Source organism: Liolophura sinensis, chromosome 7 (genome assembly GCF_032854445.1).
Source record: "Liolophura sinensis isolate JHLJ2023 chromosome 7, CUHK_Ljap_v2, whole genome shotgun sequence".
NCBI lineage: Eukaryota > Metazoa > Mollusca > Polyplacophora > Chitonida > Chitonidae > Liolophura > Liolophura sinensis.
The window spans coordinates 56,662,486-56,681,814 of record NC_088301.1 but is presented as its reverse complement, the minus strand read 5'-3'; the positions used below and the strand labels follow the sequence as shown (position 1 = coordinate 56,681,814).

General features: G+C 37.8%; 1 protein-coding gene across 1 annotated transcript; it reads right to left on the bottom strand.

The window, feature by feature from the left end:
• Positions 1-39: 39 nt before the first annotated feature.
• LOC135470144 (mucin-12-like) lies at positions 40-17,499 on the bottom strand. Its single transcript, XM_064748919.1, has 11 exons — positions 17,143-17,499; positions 13,949-13,978; positions 13,347-13,510; positions 9,953-10,181; positions 9,294-9,389; positions 8,013-8,977; positions 7,460-7,525; positions 6,219-6,462; positions 5,665-5,738; positions 4,982-5,227; positions 40-4,550 (listed from the first exon to the last, which is right to left on the bottom strand). The coding sequence occupies exons 1-11, from the start codon at positions 17,189-17,191 to the stop codon at positions 4,311-4,313; spliced, it is 2,403 nt and encodes an 800-aa protein (XP_064604989.1). The 5' UTR covers positions 17,192-17,499; the 3' UTR covers positions 40-4,310.
• Between the last annotated feature and the right edge of the window lie 1,830 nt (positions 17,500-19,329).

Genomic DNA, 19,329 nt, shown 5'->3' with positions numbered 1-19,329 from the left:
GTGGGAATTTGAAAAAAAAAAGCTAAATTGCTAAGGTTGATGTGAAAGGCATCTGCAGATGTTTTCTTATAGGTGCTGTAATTTTACTGCAATGTTTGTGCCTTAAGACAACCAAAGCAGCTCCTGGACTCTTTCCATCTGGGCTTGCATGATTGCCTCTCGTTCCTCTGTACAAATACCCGAAACACATGTGCAGGCTCCTTTTGTGTAACTATGTTCAGTTTATTGTTGAATACCAGTGGGATCTGTACAAAAAGACTTTAATATTCATTGATTTCATTGATTCTGTTTGGCTGTCGATCAGGTTTTCTGTATATTGTAAACTCATTTCAGAAGAATCATGACATTCATTTTTTGGCCTTTCAGATCAGGTACAAAAGCATGCCAGATTCATGCATAAGATTTGCATATTTAACAATACACCAGATTCTGATAGTGGTTGATGTTCCAAATATTATCAGATTTTGATAAAAGTTCATGTGCAGTTTTACTTTGAGGGAAAACCAGCCGAATGTGTGCTATAGTTTTGCATTTTTAATGATTTCCTTCAGTGCGAATTTAGATGCTCTTGAATATCGCCTCCCCAAAGGCGAGGTATTTAAACTTCTGAGAACACCACCATGTGGATATCTGAATGATGTGTACGCTATTTGATTATCAGCAGCTGGGTTAGAGGGCATTGATACTGACCTGTGTCTCGGCTTATTATGTAGTTCACAAAAAAGTCTTCCAACCCCCAATATTTATTCATTTTTGTTACTGGTATAGACAAGATAACAATGCAACATAAAATGTAAACTGGATTCTTTTTATTAAAGTAGTTCATGTATAAAACTTAGTATGGCACTTTAGAAGTCTATACATTTAAGAAAAATTGGGAAGGTTATAGTGCAAGATAATAACTTTACAACAACATGGCTGTCTGCAATTAACCATAAAACTGACATAACAGGTAATAAATTCTCAACACATTCAAATAAATCATCAGACTTTATTACAAATTGTTACTAACTGGAAAATGTCTATAACATCAAATAACTAGAAATCTCATTCTTATTTTAAGAGCTAAAAGCAGGAGTGCCATCGCTTGTTGACGATAACTTTCTGTACTGAAATAATTTGGACAATTTTCCATTCATGTAACAACACTGCATTGCTAGAATTTTGTTTACATGTTGACTGAAAAGAGAATTTGGTCCAGCTGATTGTAAATAAAATAACTCTGTTGTAGATTGAGCTCATAGTTATTTATAAGAGCTGTTTATGTCATTCGAATAGAAACAGTTTGCAGACTAATGGATAGAAACTTTGTTGAGTTGTTTGCAGGAGGGTTGGTCTCTTCGAGCCAGCACAGCTTAATCCCATTGCATTGTAGACATAGTAAAGAGCTTGTTCATAAACAATTCATGTGTGGACTACCAACTAAGCAAATACAGAGAGGACAGCTATTTAATTAAGAAATGTTAGGTTTGCATGCAAAATGTGAAAGTCACAAACAACAAACCCTACCTGCAGGCCTATGTACATACATAGTTCATACATCATAGTTCTGACACCGTCAGACTTGCTTATCAGGTGTACGTGGGTATGTATTATGCTGCACATTGCATTACATACACACAATACTAATCCTTACACTTTACTCAACTTCTTCAACTCTTATTGGAAAATTAAGACAGTGGTCAAGGGCTTGACTAAAACTGTAAAGTTTCCACTTAAAAAAATATAGCGAACCTGATGTGTCAAAATTTACACCTTGCAAATGAAAGAAAATGTGCTACATAATTATTATGTGCTGTACATGTACGTATAACTTTAGCTTGACATGAAGCAAATGATACTAAATAACTAGCTCTGCCTACCGCTGTTTTCTGTCAAGTCTCGATCAAGTGAAAACATTTTGGTTACCTGTCTGATCAATTCCAGACTACATCTTAGTCACAAATAAATGGACGAAGGCATGGCACTGGATTACATTTCTTTAAAGACATGCTCATAATTGGATAGATTTAGTTCATATACATGTATTAAATAGTGTAATCAAGACTTGAAGGTTCTCACCTCTGCATACTTGCAACACATTGATGCAATGCCTGTGTCATAATAAACAAATACATAACACATTTTAAAAGACTGCACTCCAAGGTAATTGTTTGAAAGAGTAAACACAATTTCCCAAAACTCGCTAACAATTTTGATGTATAACACGGGGCTGGGCCATATATGCCACGTGTCAGCAACAACGGTTGTGTGTTGTGGGAATAATTGGGATATACATCAGCAAATTACGAAAAGCATGCAATAATAAGATAATATACATATAAAATGACAACATGATTGTAGAATATTAATGAAATGGTATTTGTAACAACTAAAGCTTGGTGTTATACACTAAAACTGGCTATAAACAATACACATCAAACTACTGCACAACCTTATTGAGGAAAAGTCAAGCAAGGTATGAAATATGCCCTGGACGACTTACGCTACATCTCAAATACCTTTAGACATTTTATATACGCTATACCTGTCCAACTTGAAGAAGTTCACTAGCTTGTTAAAGTCCCTGTTCGTAAGACAGTACACAACTGAGGTTGAAGTAAACCAGGTGTTGCACACTTTACAACCCTCCGAATGTACAAAGCTACAAACTTGTAACAGGTTGGAACTAATAAACAGGTTTAAAGAGTTGCCCCAGTGTCATGTTAACATTTCTGTCATTATGGAAGAAATGCATGGCGAAGATCAACAGCCTGGGTTGCTTTCCAAGTAAGAACACGTCATCGTGATGGTGACAGCAGCAAATGAACTGTACTTTATGATCCGAATCCTTTTGATCCAAAGTGTTTCCTTAATATAATTATAAAGATTATCACCTGGACTGAAGTAACTCTTTAAATACAACTTTCATGGGATCTATTTCACTCGCACAAACTGTGTATAATCAAGCAGTCCTTTAATAGCAAAATACAATAGATACAATTGTGGTAAACTGTCAAGCTGACATTAGATAAACATTACAAACATCAACCATCTGTCAGCAATAGAGTATATTACACTAATACGGAATTTACACTTCTTAACGATACACTCGCACTCCTTACAGTGCATGAGTAGCTCTCCACCTTTCGCTTTACCCCACTGCCACCAAGAGACAAGATTGACCATTGGAGCCTTTGAGACCCACGTAGGCTTGTTTAGGCTTAGCCTCATCACTTGTCTCCTCCCGTGGAACTATTTAATCAGCATTCATCAATACAGTTGTTTTAGGTATTGCTTGGAATCATGTTGTACATACTCTAGATAAAGATTACATGTGTATATTATTAGACTATTATTAGAGACAAAGGTTGAGACGATTTTTTTGTGTTTTCTAACATCACTTCCTGCCTCATCACCGTGACCCAAGTGACCTCGGCGTTGTTCAAGATTTCTGTATAAAATTTACTATTGGTGATGTAAAGTGAAAGGTAAATAACGACGCATGCGCTGTAAGGAGTATGGGATACACTTTGCATGAAACAGAATACAAAATAACATTTAAATGTGACAAGAAACATTTACAAATAATGAAACTGTGTTTTCGTGGTATTCATTTAATCCAAGCACACCATTTTGTACACACCTGGCTCTTTTTGGAAGCACATATGTCATGTACTTATTATAATGGAATTCACCAGTTAACAATGCATAGTGCAATAATTTAAGGTGTGTATCGTCATCAGCTTATTTGGGAAGTTTACACAGTATTTGTTTCACCCAACCCTTTCCACGTGGATACTGATATACATGTACAAGTCAGATTGGGCTGACAGATTTTATAACATAGGCCTGACTTAACTGCCAAATAAACGATTGACTTCATCAATGCATTGGTGGTAATGAAACTTAAAGGTAAACAAATAAAAAAAATATTATTTTTAACTCTGCATTAGAGTAAACATTTAAAGAATCTCTCAAATAAAAAGACCATTTTAAAGAACTAGTTTATAGAAGTTTGTAATTTGATCTTTAATACTTAAAAAAATCTTAAATTGGCTTCACATAATTGATTGATTTAGCAGACCTAAAAACAGCGCTTACTTCTCACCTCGTGTGGCCTAAATTCACACGCTGAAGGCAGGTTTTGAACTCAGTCTTGTCAACAACAGCACAACCACCCAATAAAATCTTGCTCATAAAAGATCCTCTTTGATATTTCTCTTTTATAAAAGAAGGACATGAATGCTGCACTATGACTAGTTTCTGAACTAGTTTTCTTCCTCTCGCTCTTCTCCCACACAACCAAATGGCTCGATTGTCATTCTCTGTTATAACTTGGTGTCTGCCACTCCTGGTAAGGCTCGTTCCTCCATGGTCAACTGATCATAAGGAACCACCCAGCCATTGTCATCGTCAGGGTAGTTGCAATGAGGGCTGCCATTCACAGAGGTCAAGGGATCACCATCTTTCTCTCTCATTTCTCCCTCATCTTTCATGATTTCTGCATCGGAGGCAGGGTTCTCAATGGCACTGGTGTTCTTCATCTTGCCATCCAGTCGGGATCGTTCCTATGTGATAAACTGTGGCATTGACATAAAATGTCCGGATGACAGTTGAGATTTAAAATCCTAAAATCTAATTCGGGATGATTTGGGTGTTAAAATCAGTTGTGATAACATGGTAATCATTTCTGAGTTTATCACATGCAAGATGACATACCATGCTGTTAATGTGGGAAATATTTCTAAAAGGCTCTGATCACAAAGCTATCTAAGACTTCAGTCATACTTATTCTTAACTTCAAACAGTTTACTGCGCTAAAATAGTGATTATTTTAAGGATTTTTAGTTTGACACTATGAGTTGTCTTGGGCCCTCTTGACAAAACTAAACATTAGTGTTAAGGTTAAATGTTACCTATGTCTAAGACAGTTATATGATCCAAGGGCCTGATCCCTGTCATTTGTGTACGCTAACCAGATACACAGGTGCAGACTTACAATGCTGTTATAGTCATTGTTCCAGCTCCCACGGTTTGAGCACCTCATGTACACCAAGCCAACAATGATAATGATGAGGCACAGAGAGCCTATCACGGTCATAGCAATGATCAGGGTAAGATATGAACGAAAGGTATCCTCCCCTTCCTTGATGTGGATCTCTTTGTGGGAGGTACTGTTTGTTGATTTCACAACTTTGCAGTCGCCAGTCTTCTGAGCACATACCTCTGCTTCCGACACCCCAACCTAAATAAAACATTTTTTTTTGTAATTTTGGGTCGTACAATGCAACTTTGAAGTACACTTCTTTTTAAAATTATGTCTAATAAATGATTTTCTGGAATCACTCCCTTTGGCCAACACATCCATGTGAACCATCTGCCATAAATTGTTACTATATTGCTCAGTTAAATGGCTATTTCAGAAAAGTAGAGGACACTATAGAATTTCCAAAGCAACTATTCTATACTCCTCGTGCCCGACTTACAAAACACTCGCAGCACAAACCTGACATAATGTTCATGGCAAAGTATAGTGTGGAGAGATGTCACATTGGTATATGCCCCTTGAGTTGCACAGAATAACCAAATTTGAAATAAGAAAGACACATTCATGTATCATGTATGGAACAACACCAGAAATACAAGTATGTACACGGTATATTCTCTACCAACAATTTTTACCTCGGACAGGAATGTGTCTGCAATTTCCTCATCTTGGAATAGAGTCAGTAGATCTTCTTGGGATATTACGGTAGCTGCACAAAGACAAAATACCACAATATGAGATATCCGCTATTTGAGATTTATTAGCTGATACAGAATCAAAATAGCCAAATATGTCTGACTGGAAGAACAAAATGTTGCAAATGTAAGGCTTCATGACTGCATCTCAAGTGGATCAAGTTAGGTTACGCGATACATTCGTTTAGTTTTTTTTTCTTTTCCTCGACAAGAGAAATATTTCGGTCACTGCATGTAAATGAAAGCAATGCAATTAAGGATTTGTTACAATGGAATTTTCCCTCAGTTTTTATTATTTTGGTACATTGTATTAGTATCATGGCAGTTATAAATCTGAGATAAAATTCTGCTTCGAAGTAATACTAGTACCACCAGCCTTGATTATGATCGGGACAGTTTTGTAACCTTATCAAGCTTGAGATGAAAGAAAGAAAGAAAACCCTACTTGCACGAGTCAGTCAGCATTCTGAGTTTGTTTAACAGCTGTAACTCACCACTGGTGCCATTGGTCTTAGTTAAGGCTACATTAGAGTGGAAAGTTCCAGATTCATCATTAAATGACCCTGTCAGCACAGGCTCCAAGCCTGTGGCCTCTCTTCGCTTTCTTCGGGAAAATGTGTCACAAAGGTTGTACTTGAAAAACACCTGTTTGACTGAATGTGACGCCGTGTGTAAACCAACTTGACACCTGCGTAGGATACCTTGAATCAAAGCTTCTTTGACTCTCTCAGAGGTTATCTGCAAAAACAATATTCAATTCAAGAGAATATCCCAGGTTTAACGTGAGCTTACTAAAACTACTTTTAACGTTTCATGAAAAGGTGGTGCTTCCTTTTGGTTGAAGAAAATCTCTCCTAGTCTTCTTTTAGAGAGGTTAAGATCACATAATCTTCTACATGCACAAGTTATTACAATAAATGGCATGATGTCTCTACCTTTAAAACTCGTCATTGTGCATAGGTGAACAATTCCTGAGTGCAGTGTATAAATACCAATAAATACATGACATTATTTGAATGGAGCTTTATTAGGCAGACAGAGCTTCATAGTCTTCACTTGACAGGATGTAACCATATTAAGTAATATCAAGTAAAAAACTATTTTGCTTTGTTGTTTAGCTCGCCAATACAAAGTAGTATATGTCATACAACTGGTATCGGCTTCCAGTAAGAGGGAAACCAATGTTGAATTAAATGTCAGGGGTGGTATCTTAACTACAGCATTTATTGAGCTAATGTTTTGCATATATGTAGAGCAGAATAACATGAGGGATATGTTCCATTAGTGATTGCGAGTGTGCATATTAATTACAGTGAAATGAAAAATTCAAGATTTTGTCTATTGTACATTAGTATCAATGTTGAGATAAATGTTAATGTATTTCAAAGAGCCCTGCAAGCACAATAACATGAGGAGAATGTGCTATTTCATGTTAAGGCCTTCAGTGTTTACCCTAATTACAAAATTCATGGTATAAATTTTTTGTATTTGAATCCATGTTAAGGTTTCACAACTTCATGTATTGAACTGAACTCTTGCCTCTCATTTGTCTCTTGCATGTGAGCTCTTTGGTAGCTTTGCCACCAAAGTTAAGTTCCTGATCCAAAATGTACCCAAATGAAATGTAAAGTTAGCATTGACTATTGACAACAATTTACAGTTCAAATTGTCATGCTAAAAAATTTTTCTGACACACGCCCACTTTCCTTTAGACAAATTTTCTGAATTTACTTACCTTTTTACCTGTAATTTTCAACAAAATAGATTCTTTGGCAATGACAGAAGGATCAATAGTTCCAGTCTGCAGTAAAACCAAAAAATTGTCTATAATTTCTTAATGTCAGTTTATAAAGATATATGGAGTATTTTTGTCAAGTAAGAAGCATTTGCAATTACCACAGCAAACATAATGTCCTAACTGGGGAAAAAGTATAAATTTATCAAAAGCAATTGTAAAGATTTAATGATACTTCGTGGATTCAAATACCTTATCTCGAGTTTCTGAAAGAATACCACAGTTACAAGGAAGAATCATTGTTTGTCAAATGGAAAAACACTGAAAAATACAGACTGGCAAATGAGACGATTTAATGTACAGATGTTTTTCTTAATTTGATAATTAAACCAAATTTTTATTCGTCTTAGTGTTCAAATTGATTCTTTATGAAAAGGGTATGTTTTTCATGTGATAATTATGTCGGCCAATTTATTATTGTTATGTTGTTTTATTCAGTTTTTGTTTCAGAAACAATTTACGATTTTGTCCAAACCAAGAAATTCTGCATTACCTGAGGAGCCTGTGTAACTTGTTTCTGACTTATGGTCCCGGCTTCTGAATTTGTTGACGGGACAGGTTTTGTCACTGTCTGATTAAGCACTGTGATGGTAGCAGCACTGGTCTGATCATGTACAGTAGATGAATGTGCAATTACAGGTGTTGATCTCGCAGATGTTGATCTAGCCGGTGTTACTACCGAAGCTTTGGTTGCTGCCTCAGTCGCAACTTCCAAAGCTTTGGTTGCAACTTCTGGAGGTGTTTCCACTGATCCAGGTGTATCTGTTTTCACAGTTGAGACTGTTCCTGACACAGGTGTGACTGGACCTGGCTTTGTAGTTTGTTGCTGCATTGTAGAGATCGTTACGGTTACTTTTGGCACTGCCGTCTTTGATGTTATGGAAGCTTTGGTAGCCGCATCCATTGGAGCGTCACTGTCTGTAACCGAGGGTGCTTTACTCGATGGTTGGGTGGGCTCCACCAACATCTCACCTGGATAAATACCTACTGTAGTGGCTTGTGCAGCTGTATCTGGGGTAGAAGGAGTTCTGTTGGGTACCCTGACTGTTTTGTCTAGAATTGATGAGCCAGCCTGTTCAAAACCCAGATCGTAAGTAGCTGTGGATGTTGGAGAAAGGTTGACACTTGTAGGGCTGCTAGTCTGGTTGCTGTCCACATTGCTCTGCACACCTGTGATGCTCTCCACTGTACTATTGACAGTCTTGTTCTCAGGTGCCTGATCACCCGACTGTATCACTCTTGCCAGGTCACCTGGCGATACATCCCCGGAGTCCTGTAAAGCTGATGAGTCATTGGAAGAATCTTTCCCTTGTTCAGGGCCAGGTGTTGCTGAACTGGTTACATTAAGGACTAAGTCTTGGGCAACTGATGTCCTCGCTTCAGTGGAAACTGGTGTAGTACTTTTCAGCTCTGTTACACCAGGTTTTGTGCTACCTTTCGTGGGCTTAACATCATCACCTAGTTACAGAATCGGAGCAAAATTGTGTACTGAGTTTACTGATGATATTAAGAGCAGTATCTACGAACATTTTCATCTTTTGCATCTATTCTTACTGGTTTGTGTAAATATGTACTTTAATAACATTTTAGATAAAGCTGACATGGACACGTTTAATCAAGTGCATTAATAAAAATGTTCTTACTTTCCCTATCCACTGTGACGTGTGAATAATTTAATTTCTTGAATTTTTGACACATGTAATTTCGTAAAGGTAACTGCCAGTTCTGAAAGTCAATTTTCATTACACTTTCTGATTTAGGCTTTAGTACTCACCAGAGCTTGCATCACTTGCTGGCCCAAGCGTTGTCAGTTCTGAAGAGTTCTGACCTCTTTGTGTAATGTACATTGAGTTCAAACCTTGTGTTGGATCTACAAACAAGAGCAGTGACAAGAACACAGCGGATTTTCATAAACAGATGTTGGAACTGCAATGTTTTCTCCCTAGCAAGAAGGTGACACAATGGTGAAGCCATATTATGAATTCTCCAAAGAGACAGTCCCTGATAAATAATGTCTGCAGCCTTATTTCAAATTCAGGGTTTGGTGACCCCCTTTCTGTTGTCATATGTAGCGCTTAAGTTTTCTTAAGCACATGGTAGACACCAGTCGAGAACATAATCCTAACATCACTTTATCTCCTTGTGCAACGTCCAGAATCCAGGGTCTGTCAGCGTAGTGCATCTAGTTACCACATCATATTTGGTACCGGTATAGTTATTGACATTGTAACCCGAACAGAAAAATTTCAGTATACAACAGTTCATGGCAAAAGCTCACAATTGAAAATTATTCACACAATACGTGCTTAATGCTTTATACCTGTTTCTCAGGTTGCATTTGTGCATGAACATTGCAGGCAAGCTAAAGCTCAATGTAATAATAAACACATTTTATATGAATTTATGAGATGTGCATGTCAGTCAACTATTTACCGTAAGCGCAGTAGGCAACAGGGCATCTGTCCGTCGGCCGAAGGTAGTACGCAAAGCCATTACCACAGTTGTGCACCTGAGTTGGCATTCTCAGCACACAGCAGTCTACTGAGCCGAGCACATCAAAAGAGGCGCAGAAGGAAGCATTCACCTGTTGACCTTGGCCAGGTAACATTCCCCCTTCACCAAGGTCCAGCCAGTATGGCAATCCGGTCCCACATATGTTTTGCTGTAAAAATGTCCATTAATAAAGAGTTTAAAACTGTGGTTTTGCTAATAACAATCTGTGCATATTTTGTAGGCCCGCATATGTCCTGTAAGACGGAAAATTTTATTGCACTACATGAATACACCCAGGTGCAATGGCCAAGTGGTTAAACCATTATCCTCACGAACAAGAGACCGGAGTTCAACCCAATGTTGGCTCTTTTGATTATCTTTTTGCTTTCTCATTTGTCGATAAGCTACACACAAGAATGTACCAGTCATTCGTGGTGTGGTCAATTAACACTTACAAAAGTCTGCTACAAAGGGATATACACGGATACATCACCCAAGAAAATGATGTTAAAAGCAACGTTAACATTGGCATGAATTAGTAGACACAACTTATGTCTAGAAGTATGAAGTATTTAGTGCTTCCTGGTAAAGACCATGGCTCTAAAACTACAGCCTCACATTTAAAACATGAAGTATCATTGGTTTATTTATTTATTTATTTGATTGGTGTTTTACGCCATACTCAAGAAAATTTCTCTTATACGACGGTGGCCAGCATTATGGAGGGAGGAAACCGGGCTGGGGAAACCCACGACCGTCCGCAAGTTGCTGACAGACCTTCCCACTTACGGCCGGAGAGGAAGTCTGCATGAGCTGGACTTGAACTCACAGCGACCACATTGGTGAGAGGCTCCTGGGTCATTACGCTGCGCTATCGCGCTAACCCACTAAGCCACGAAGGCTCCAAGTAGCACTGGTTATCACTCCCATCATCGGGAATTGTATCTACTTGAAACCTACTCCATGTTTGATATTCCTGTGGACAGTCCAGTCATTCTTTATTACTAAATTTCTTTAGTTATCTGGTATTTTCAGTAATCTGGTATTACTGTATCTGTAGTGTTAAAATTTTATAGTGGTTCTTGTTGATGTTAGTGGTAAAATTCACGTTTGTTTACACAAGATTTTAAGAGAAAAAATACAGAAAATTGTGTGTGTTTAATTGCATAGCGGTAGTATTTTGGAAGAAAAATTGGCGAAGGAGGAAATGGTTGGCTTAGCTGTATCAGGTGTTGTTAAAGTTAAAGGAGCAAACATTAATGTTCTGGCTTAAGTTTGAAAAATATAAGGAAACCATGTATATATGAAACTCTCGTTGAAATATTGTGCATTGAAGTGATGTAAGATATCAGAATGTTGGGAAAAGGGATATCAGAGAAAGGAAATAATTTTGGTTTTCTGTAAAAGAACCGCCTTATATGACACATTTTTTTAGGATATCTATGTCATCCAGGAATGCAGCCAACCCTAAATGGAGAGTTTTAATGAGGTGGATAAGTTGACATCCTGGCATTTGCCGCCCAAATAAGGGAGTAGACCTCCTTACTAACTTAACCTCAGGCTTTTAGTTCTGTTTCAAGAGCTGGAAATAAACATGTCTTATCAAACAGAGCCCCACCTAACTCCAGATTTTGAAGATAGATGTGATTAACTCATCCTCCAAATATTTATAAATCTAGGAACAAGATTTTGACAAAATATACGATCCCATGCATAATCAGCGTGTCCATACATGGATGTTAGTGTATTTCTAAGAAACTGACTCACTCATATAGCTCTAAAACAAAAACCTCGCTCGCTTTGCGACACACAAACACTCAAAAATATGAAACACATACTCATTTTAAACAGCCCAGTGTCGTGCTCCAATAGCCTCATCACATCCGCACGTATCCCAGGACTCATTTCAGGCCAAGAACATATATGTACATACATAGTCTCCTTTGTTTATCACCATCTTACTATTCCAGGCAGTCTTGGAGTATGTTTAGTAAGTGTAGCGACTTTGCTAAAGTTTACAAACTGTATGAAAAAGCTTTAGTCGATAGGGCCAAACGAATGCTTGTTTAAAGGCTTGGTAATAGATCAACCAGCTTTTACATTGGCTTGATATATACATGTAGATAACTTTAGTACATTACTGGTATTCAAGGTATAACAGCATTTCAAATTAACCTCTTCTTTACTTTCCCGAATTATTTGGTTTACATTGTATTTGTTTATTCTTGTCTTTAATTTTGTTACATTGTGTATTTTGGGGAAATTTTGTTTCTCTTTATACATTCCTTTGGATTGGTGCACCAGCTATTTGCACATGGCAATAGCTTCTCCTGACAATAGCTTCTTATATGTTCATATCCACTGAAGAGACCATAAAGTGGACTGCAGGGGCAACTCCAGAATGACTCAAGGTGATACATGTTGTCTTTCGACAAGCCGTTCACAAAAACTGGTCCCACGCACCAATGGACATGATCCAGGAACGAAGAGGAACCAGACTTGATTTTATAGTGACATACAAAATTCTAGAAATCGGATCCCAGGAATTTGTTTACCTCATATAAGTGTATATCTTCTTTGGCCCTGATTAAGTCTCGAAATCAAGTATACAGAAAAAGTAATAAATGACTGGATGTTTCAAGAATCAATACCCAAACGTTACCAGTTACATTTCCCTTTTATACATCTGCCTTTACAAAAATTGGTATGCAATCTATGTCTCGACACCGACATTCATTCATATATATCAGCCGTCAACCAAAATTCCAGGTCGGTAATCGCCGGAACAATTCCCAAAACTACATTTAACACAGACAACTAAAGAAACAAGAAAGTGTATAAAGTTCGAAAATCTAGCAAAGGGAAGCAGTCAACAATTTTCAATGATGTTGAAAAAGGCACAAGGAATGTTCTACGTGAAAGATTGAAATCTGTATTCAAATACTGTTCTAACCACTGCCTGGGCCAACTGTTTAATGCGTTATAACTGCTTAAGTTAAGGCTATTAAAAACAGGTCACACAAAATTGACAGAAACACAGATCATATAGTACAAAGCCGACTAAAACCACAACTGGACTAAATCTTTGGCGCGATGAATTATCTATGCCTTATATCGTACCTTTGACAGCTTCCAGTATGGGAATGTAATACATATTATGATGTAATTGCTTTCTAAAGTAATTTCATTTTCTTCTTTGAGACCATCTTGTTTCTTAAATCAAACCACAAATTGTCAGACATCAGTTTGGCCAATGAGATTGGCATCTTCATTGCATATATACCACCTGCATGAATGGACATTCTTCACTAGATATTTGGACCAGATGACTTACTCGGAGACATTGTGTGGGAATCTGCATGGGTTTCTGTTTATTCTCGAACATGTACCATCCTTCCAAGAGGCCTCGATCGCACAACCCCCGATCCGGACTGGATAACGCCAGAGTTATATCCCGTTCCCAAGCATCAAGAGTGGTGGTTAACGCGCATGGGTCAGCTGTCAACAACAGTACAAGTTCGTAATGGCCATCGTGTCTTGGAGGAGCCACATAAACACGTAATCGAGAATAATCGACAACAATAAATTATTTATAGATATCTATAAATATGTATCGATAATATGTTTATTGATATCGATATAATTCTAGATTAAATATTAATTTGGTTTCTCAGAAACAGCCTGTCTAAAACAACTATAATAGTTACTTTAGCATATCATGTAGTTCATAAACAAATCATATCATAAGTGATTTATGACCACAAATTATTCGTTAGTGAAATAACATTAATTTGAACATAAGCACGTGTGTAGTAACTTTTTATAGATTTATTATATCCTAATCGTATATAGGCATCTATAATTGCCAGGTACGCCAATATTGAATGTACTGGATATGATCGATTCGGTTCGTATGGATAAAACTGTTTTTCTTACCTGTGACATCTTGACTCTGGAAAAGCGAAACTGAAAGGGAAAAGACAAGAATCAAAAATACATGCACTTTGACTTCACTAATAATTGCATTTAATCTCTTAAAGTTTAAAACCCAGAGGCATGTGCAATTTATATGTACAGCAGCATGCTATTATGCTATGCCTCACTCCAAGTTTAAAGTGTAAGTTTTACAGCGACTTGGTCTCCTCAAGCAATGGGTGTATACCTCTTTCGCTATGAGAGGTACATACCATCGACCCACGAGAATTTGGGGTCGCCTGTTCGAATGCAGATCTTGCTGCATGGAGGAGTTGTTCTGTGTCAAAAAAGCTTCCTGTTAGCTGACGAAGGGCGGTAGATTTATTTACACCCTATATATAAATCTTAACTGATGATTCACTTAAATATAAAAGATGCATATTGTTTGGGTATATGCTATGCACATTTTTTCATATTTCAACAATAAAGAGTTGTGTACGAAGTAAAACATCATTTAAAACCTCACAAAACACCATTTTGTTGAAGATCTCATTTTAACTTGACATTATCTAGGAATTTTGGTGACATTTTTATACATTTACAATGACTGAATGCAAAAAGGCATGTATAAACTATGGATGCATTCTCTGATTCGGTGATTATCCAGAACGTTGTTTCAGCGACAGGACATAGTTTATACAGAATTCTTGTTAACCTCTGGGTTGCACCCAACATCCGTCATCATCAGCGCAAGTAAGCTTGTTTGCGATGTTTTAAATATTTGATAAGCAAACAAAGAGTGACACAGGCCGCATGACGAGAGGTCATCTGCTCTCTTTTGATACTATCAACAAATAGTGATGATCAGATGAACAAAAACCATCTGGACCATGCCGCCTCGATCCTGTCTAAATGGCGAATTAACAGGGTCGTATGTCATTTGAGCCTTGTGCGCCCCTGACGTCCCGGTCGCCATCAGGGTTCCAGGCTGTCAACACCACTAGCCGGATTGTGATAACATCAAATGGCTTAACACTAAAATATGCAGCAAGAGTGTATGGTCCAGAAGTTAACTTTTTAATTGTGTCCATTATTACGAAAAGATGTCCATCGTATACCCCATATGAATAGACATACACGCATATCATTGTAAGTACAATGGGAAGTTGAAGTATCCCAAGCTGATATTTGCATTAGTCGGTACCATTTTCCAGTAAACTTTCTAAAACGTTAAGTCTGTAAACTAATAAAACCTGACTGGCGAGGAGGAAGTATGCCCAAATTCTGATATACAATGTCTCTTACATACATCTGCACATTGGCAAGTGGAATTATTGCAAATATAGAGGACGACAGAGAGTCGATTACTTTCGTTTGTGCTATTAACCAATATATATAATATAAGGTATTCCCATGCATACAAGTCATGTATAAGTGAACCATTAGCATACAGACATTTATTTTGCAAGATATGAGCTGGAGCGGAAATAGTCTGCGCGGAAGTGGTTTGTGAGCGGTCATATAGATATACCGGATGACCCAACCTTGTCAGTGCTAGACAAGATTCTCTTTAGTTTTTACATGGTATTAGTACAGTGTGATTAAGAATGAATCTTTGCATGAATTGGGATGTTTTCTGTCTGGAACACATATCTCCCTTCTCTTCCAAAAAATGGCTCAATGGTACCAGCGTCTACTGTTGTGATAACTAATTCCATGAGAGTTTAGCCGAATTGGGTACTTCATCCCAGCGCCACAACGAAGTACGGGTCAATGGGTTATCGCTGACTCGCCCAAAGCACACACGCGTACTTCCCAATCCTTCTGACACCGGCATGTCAACCTTTGGTACTCTCGTATTTTCAAAACACACCTAACCATATTATGCACCATTGTATACATAATTTCAATGTCTCATCCTCGGGTACAAATTCTCTGAATATTGGTACTAGCAGCTGGGGTAAAAAAACTACCGATTCTATGCTCTGGAAGACGATTGAAATTTTATTTGTGTAGCATTTACATCATTGGAGTCAACACCGATATTTATCCACATAAATTATGAGTGAGCTACAACTAAAAATTTCGCTCTTGGGGAAACGGTATTTTTGTGCCAATTTGACCCTAAATGTTGTAACCACCATGCATTCGGTACAACAGTCTATACCTGGCGATGATTATATTTCACCGTCTCATATGAATACGGTATCTAACCTGCACAGTAAAATAAATCAACTCTATACTGATACGCAGCACTTAGCCACAGGAGCGTTGTTAAAAAACAGTAAAAGAAGAGACAGAGAAGACAGATTAGGTACATGGTTGAATTAAGGTGAGGTGAAGAAAATCAAAGGCCTATTCTATTGCAAATGTAATTAAACCATGAGATGACTGTATATATTCATGTACTATATATAGGGTATGATAGGGAGTGTCAGCGATAGTGTGTCCTAAGTTATAAATAATCCGAAATGTGGTCATCAAAATTCTGAGACACTTGTTGCACTAACGGACTTAGCACCGGATTACGTACATTGGATTATGACGAATTTGTCCACAAAAATTTGGTAAATTATTTGCACATGGAAAAAGTCCATCAGGATCTAATAATGAGCAAAATTATAGTTGAAAATAAACTAAAGCATAACAAACTGTGAAGGTGCAAAAGGTTTAAAGAGTATATACCTGTGTGGTGTAAAGACCTCATCTGACCCATGCGCATGAACGTATAAGTAACAGAACGAGAGTCAAAGTTGCATAAAAAATGTACATTTCCTGGATCTTTTCTATAAAAGATGTTCAGGGGCACATGGGTAAGCACTGATCACTAATGGAACCCAGGCATTTACACAATGTCGTGTACAGCATACATGTCAAAACAAGAACGAATCAAGTTAAGTTAAAAAAGAAGAACGACGACTGGTTGACTGCTGACAAATTTGGTAGACGTAGATCATAAAAGTATTTAAGCAACTTTTTTTTATCTTTAACAAAACTGGCTGATGGATTTCACGACTCAAAACTAGATTCTTAATATACTAGTAGCTTGTATATACTTATAGGCCTAAGCCCTAGCATTTCCTCTACACCAACGTGCTTAGTCTGATATGTGAGCTAAATCGACAATTGCGCATATGTAATTAAACATTACAGATCGTCGCGGTTATCTATTCTTATGGAATATTTATTAAACCCAAGCTTTGTAAGGTACTTACCCATCGCAATGATGAAAACCTTATAGGTGTAGAAACCACGGATTGCCATGATTTTTTATGGTATATTTCCAGACGAGTTCACATGAAAGTCCTGTGAAGGACTTGAGTCACTGCTGTATCGGAGCTATGGCGTCCGCGTGGGGCGATTGTTAGCACACAGTGGGGCCGCACCAATGTGCCACTTGAAGGCCGCGGGTCGAGTTGCAGTCAAGAGAAAGGCTCGTATAATGAGCGCCTTGTTATGCAATCTACTCCAAAGCTAATTTAATGCCCACATGGAAACCACAGCTGCATTAAAAACAAACGTATACAAATTACGCGAACAGGTCTTACAAATGAATTTGAAAAGTCAATTAAGACAAGATTCGAAAACCTGAAGATGATGCGAAGTGACTCGCAGATGCGTTTATCAAGAGTGAAGTCTCGGGTTAAGACTGCCGCGCCAAAGTTTCTCTTTTATCGATGGAAGCAGGACGTCCTCGTACGGGAACTTCCCGTTGGCTGAACGCAGGAAGGGACACACCGTTGCTGAAGTCCGATAGGCTCGTATCAGCGTCACTATTGGGCGATGTCCCAGGGATCAAATTTCCAGCCTAGGTTCGAATTCCTGGCAATCCTTGTCTGCTACATAAAACAATGACCTGGGGCCGCTTGACAATTTAACCAAAACAATGCCCGACAGTTTTCAAGCCTATGTGTACGAGTATTAAGTCAGCAGTGTGAATCGGTATCCAAACCAAACGTACATAACATGTGCAACATCGGTAAGGCAATGCCTACGTTCGTATTACAATCATGTAAGGCAGGCACAGAACATACCACAGGTCCAACAATTAACTTATAGTATCAATTAAAATAAAGCTTTACATGTCTCCCTTTAACTATCACGTTATATGACAAGAAAGGTCAATTAGTCCACCTTTAAACTCGTTTGCAGGCTAAATGAAGTGCACTATATGAAACAGACACGTGATTGCTAATATGACTAACATGGATACATATCAATATATATTTAGGCACGTCACAGCAAGAGGTGATCGCAATACGTCTAAGAATTGCATGTTAATGGTCACATTCATTAAACAGTCCAATTTGGACGTCACGATGCGTCACCTATATAAATAACTAACATATAGGTGCATGTGAAAATAACTAACATATAGGTACATGTAGCAGAAACGGCGACGGGGAGCACGCCGCGTACATGCATGTAAACAGAAGGCGTACATAAACTTGGCTCTACCCAGGCCAAATCTACCAGGTTCGCATCCAAGACGTCCACTATTCAGGTGCTCCATATAATCACTACACATGCATTGACAAACGTACATAGTTTCTTTAAATTATCTCCAAGCACCCCAGTTCTCATAAACAATGATCTTTGTGTCATATTCTGTCACGGCTACACGGAAAAAGGAAAAACGCCCATTTTAGATCGTGCTAGGGCCACCCATATATGCAACAAAGCCCGGATGTTATGACATTCTCGTAATCCATGATTGTTGTCAAAAATATTTGCCTAGTGCAGTAAGTTACAACATGCACCCTCAGTACCATTCATTATTTGGCGTGTCTATAGATAAGTGGTGTATTGCTATGCGTTTAGCGTACTAAGTTCTGTGTAGACAGGTCGACATCTGTTAATTAGGCACGGCACATATGTATGTGACTTATACTTGTATGTTTACTTTAAAACTTTCACTGATCCGCATATATATGCATGTGTATAGTATCTCACTAAAATTCCTTGGCGATAAAAGTAAAGCTATTCTTTATATTAGCATTTTTGTAAAATAAAAACATGCATTTAATTATCATCATCATCTTTATATGTGATCCACCATTAGATCTGTCAGGTATTACATGCTTACCTACCAAATTGTAATGTTTTCCTCCCACGCACCTGCCAGGTTTCTTCCACTCAATAAAATCTTACCCATACGGTGTAATTCATCAAAAAATTGAAATAAAGCCCAGACCTTAATATGTGATGTGTATATATACATATCCAATTTTATTCCCCGATGTCTTGCATATGTTTTTCTTGGCACAGTCTGGTAATCAACCATGCGGCTATATACATATTTACGGCATGAATCTTGTTTCAGGCATATGTATACAAACTAAGCATACATTTATATGCTTCTGTACGAAGGTCACTATATACTTTTGACTTACACCTATATG

Excerpts from the sequence above, each read along its gene's own strand:
- LOC135470144 (XM_064748919.1), bottom strand. The coding sequence starts at position 17,191 with ATGGCAATCCGTGGTTTCTACACCTATAAGGTTTTCATCATTGCGATG. Across the intron at positions 9,390-9,952 it reads TGTTGCCTACTGCGCTTACG|ATCCAACACAAGGTTTGAAC; the intron begins GTAAATAGTTGA and ends TCTTGTTTGTAG. Across the intron at positions 8,978-9,293 it reads AGCAAGTGATGCAAGCTCTG|GTGATGATGTTAAGCCCACG; the intron begins GTGAGTACTAAA and ends TTCTGTAACTAG.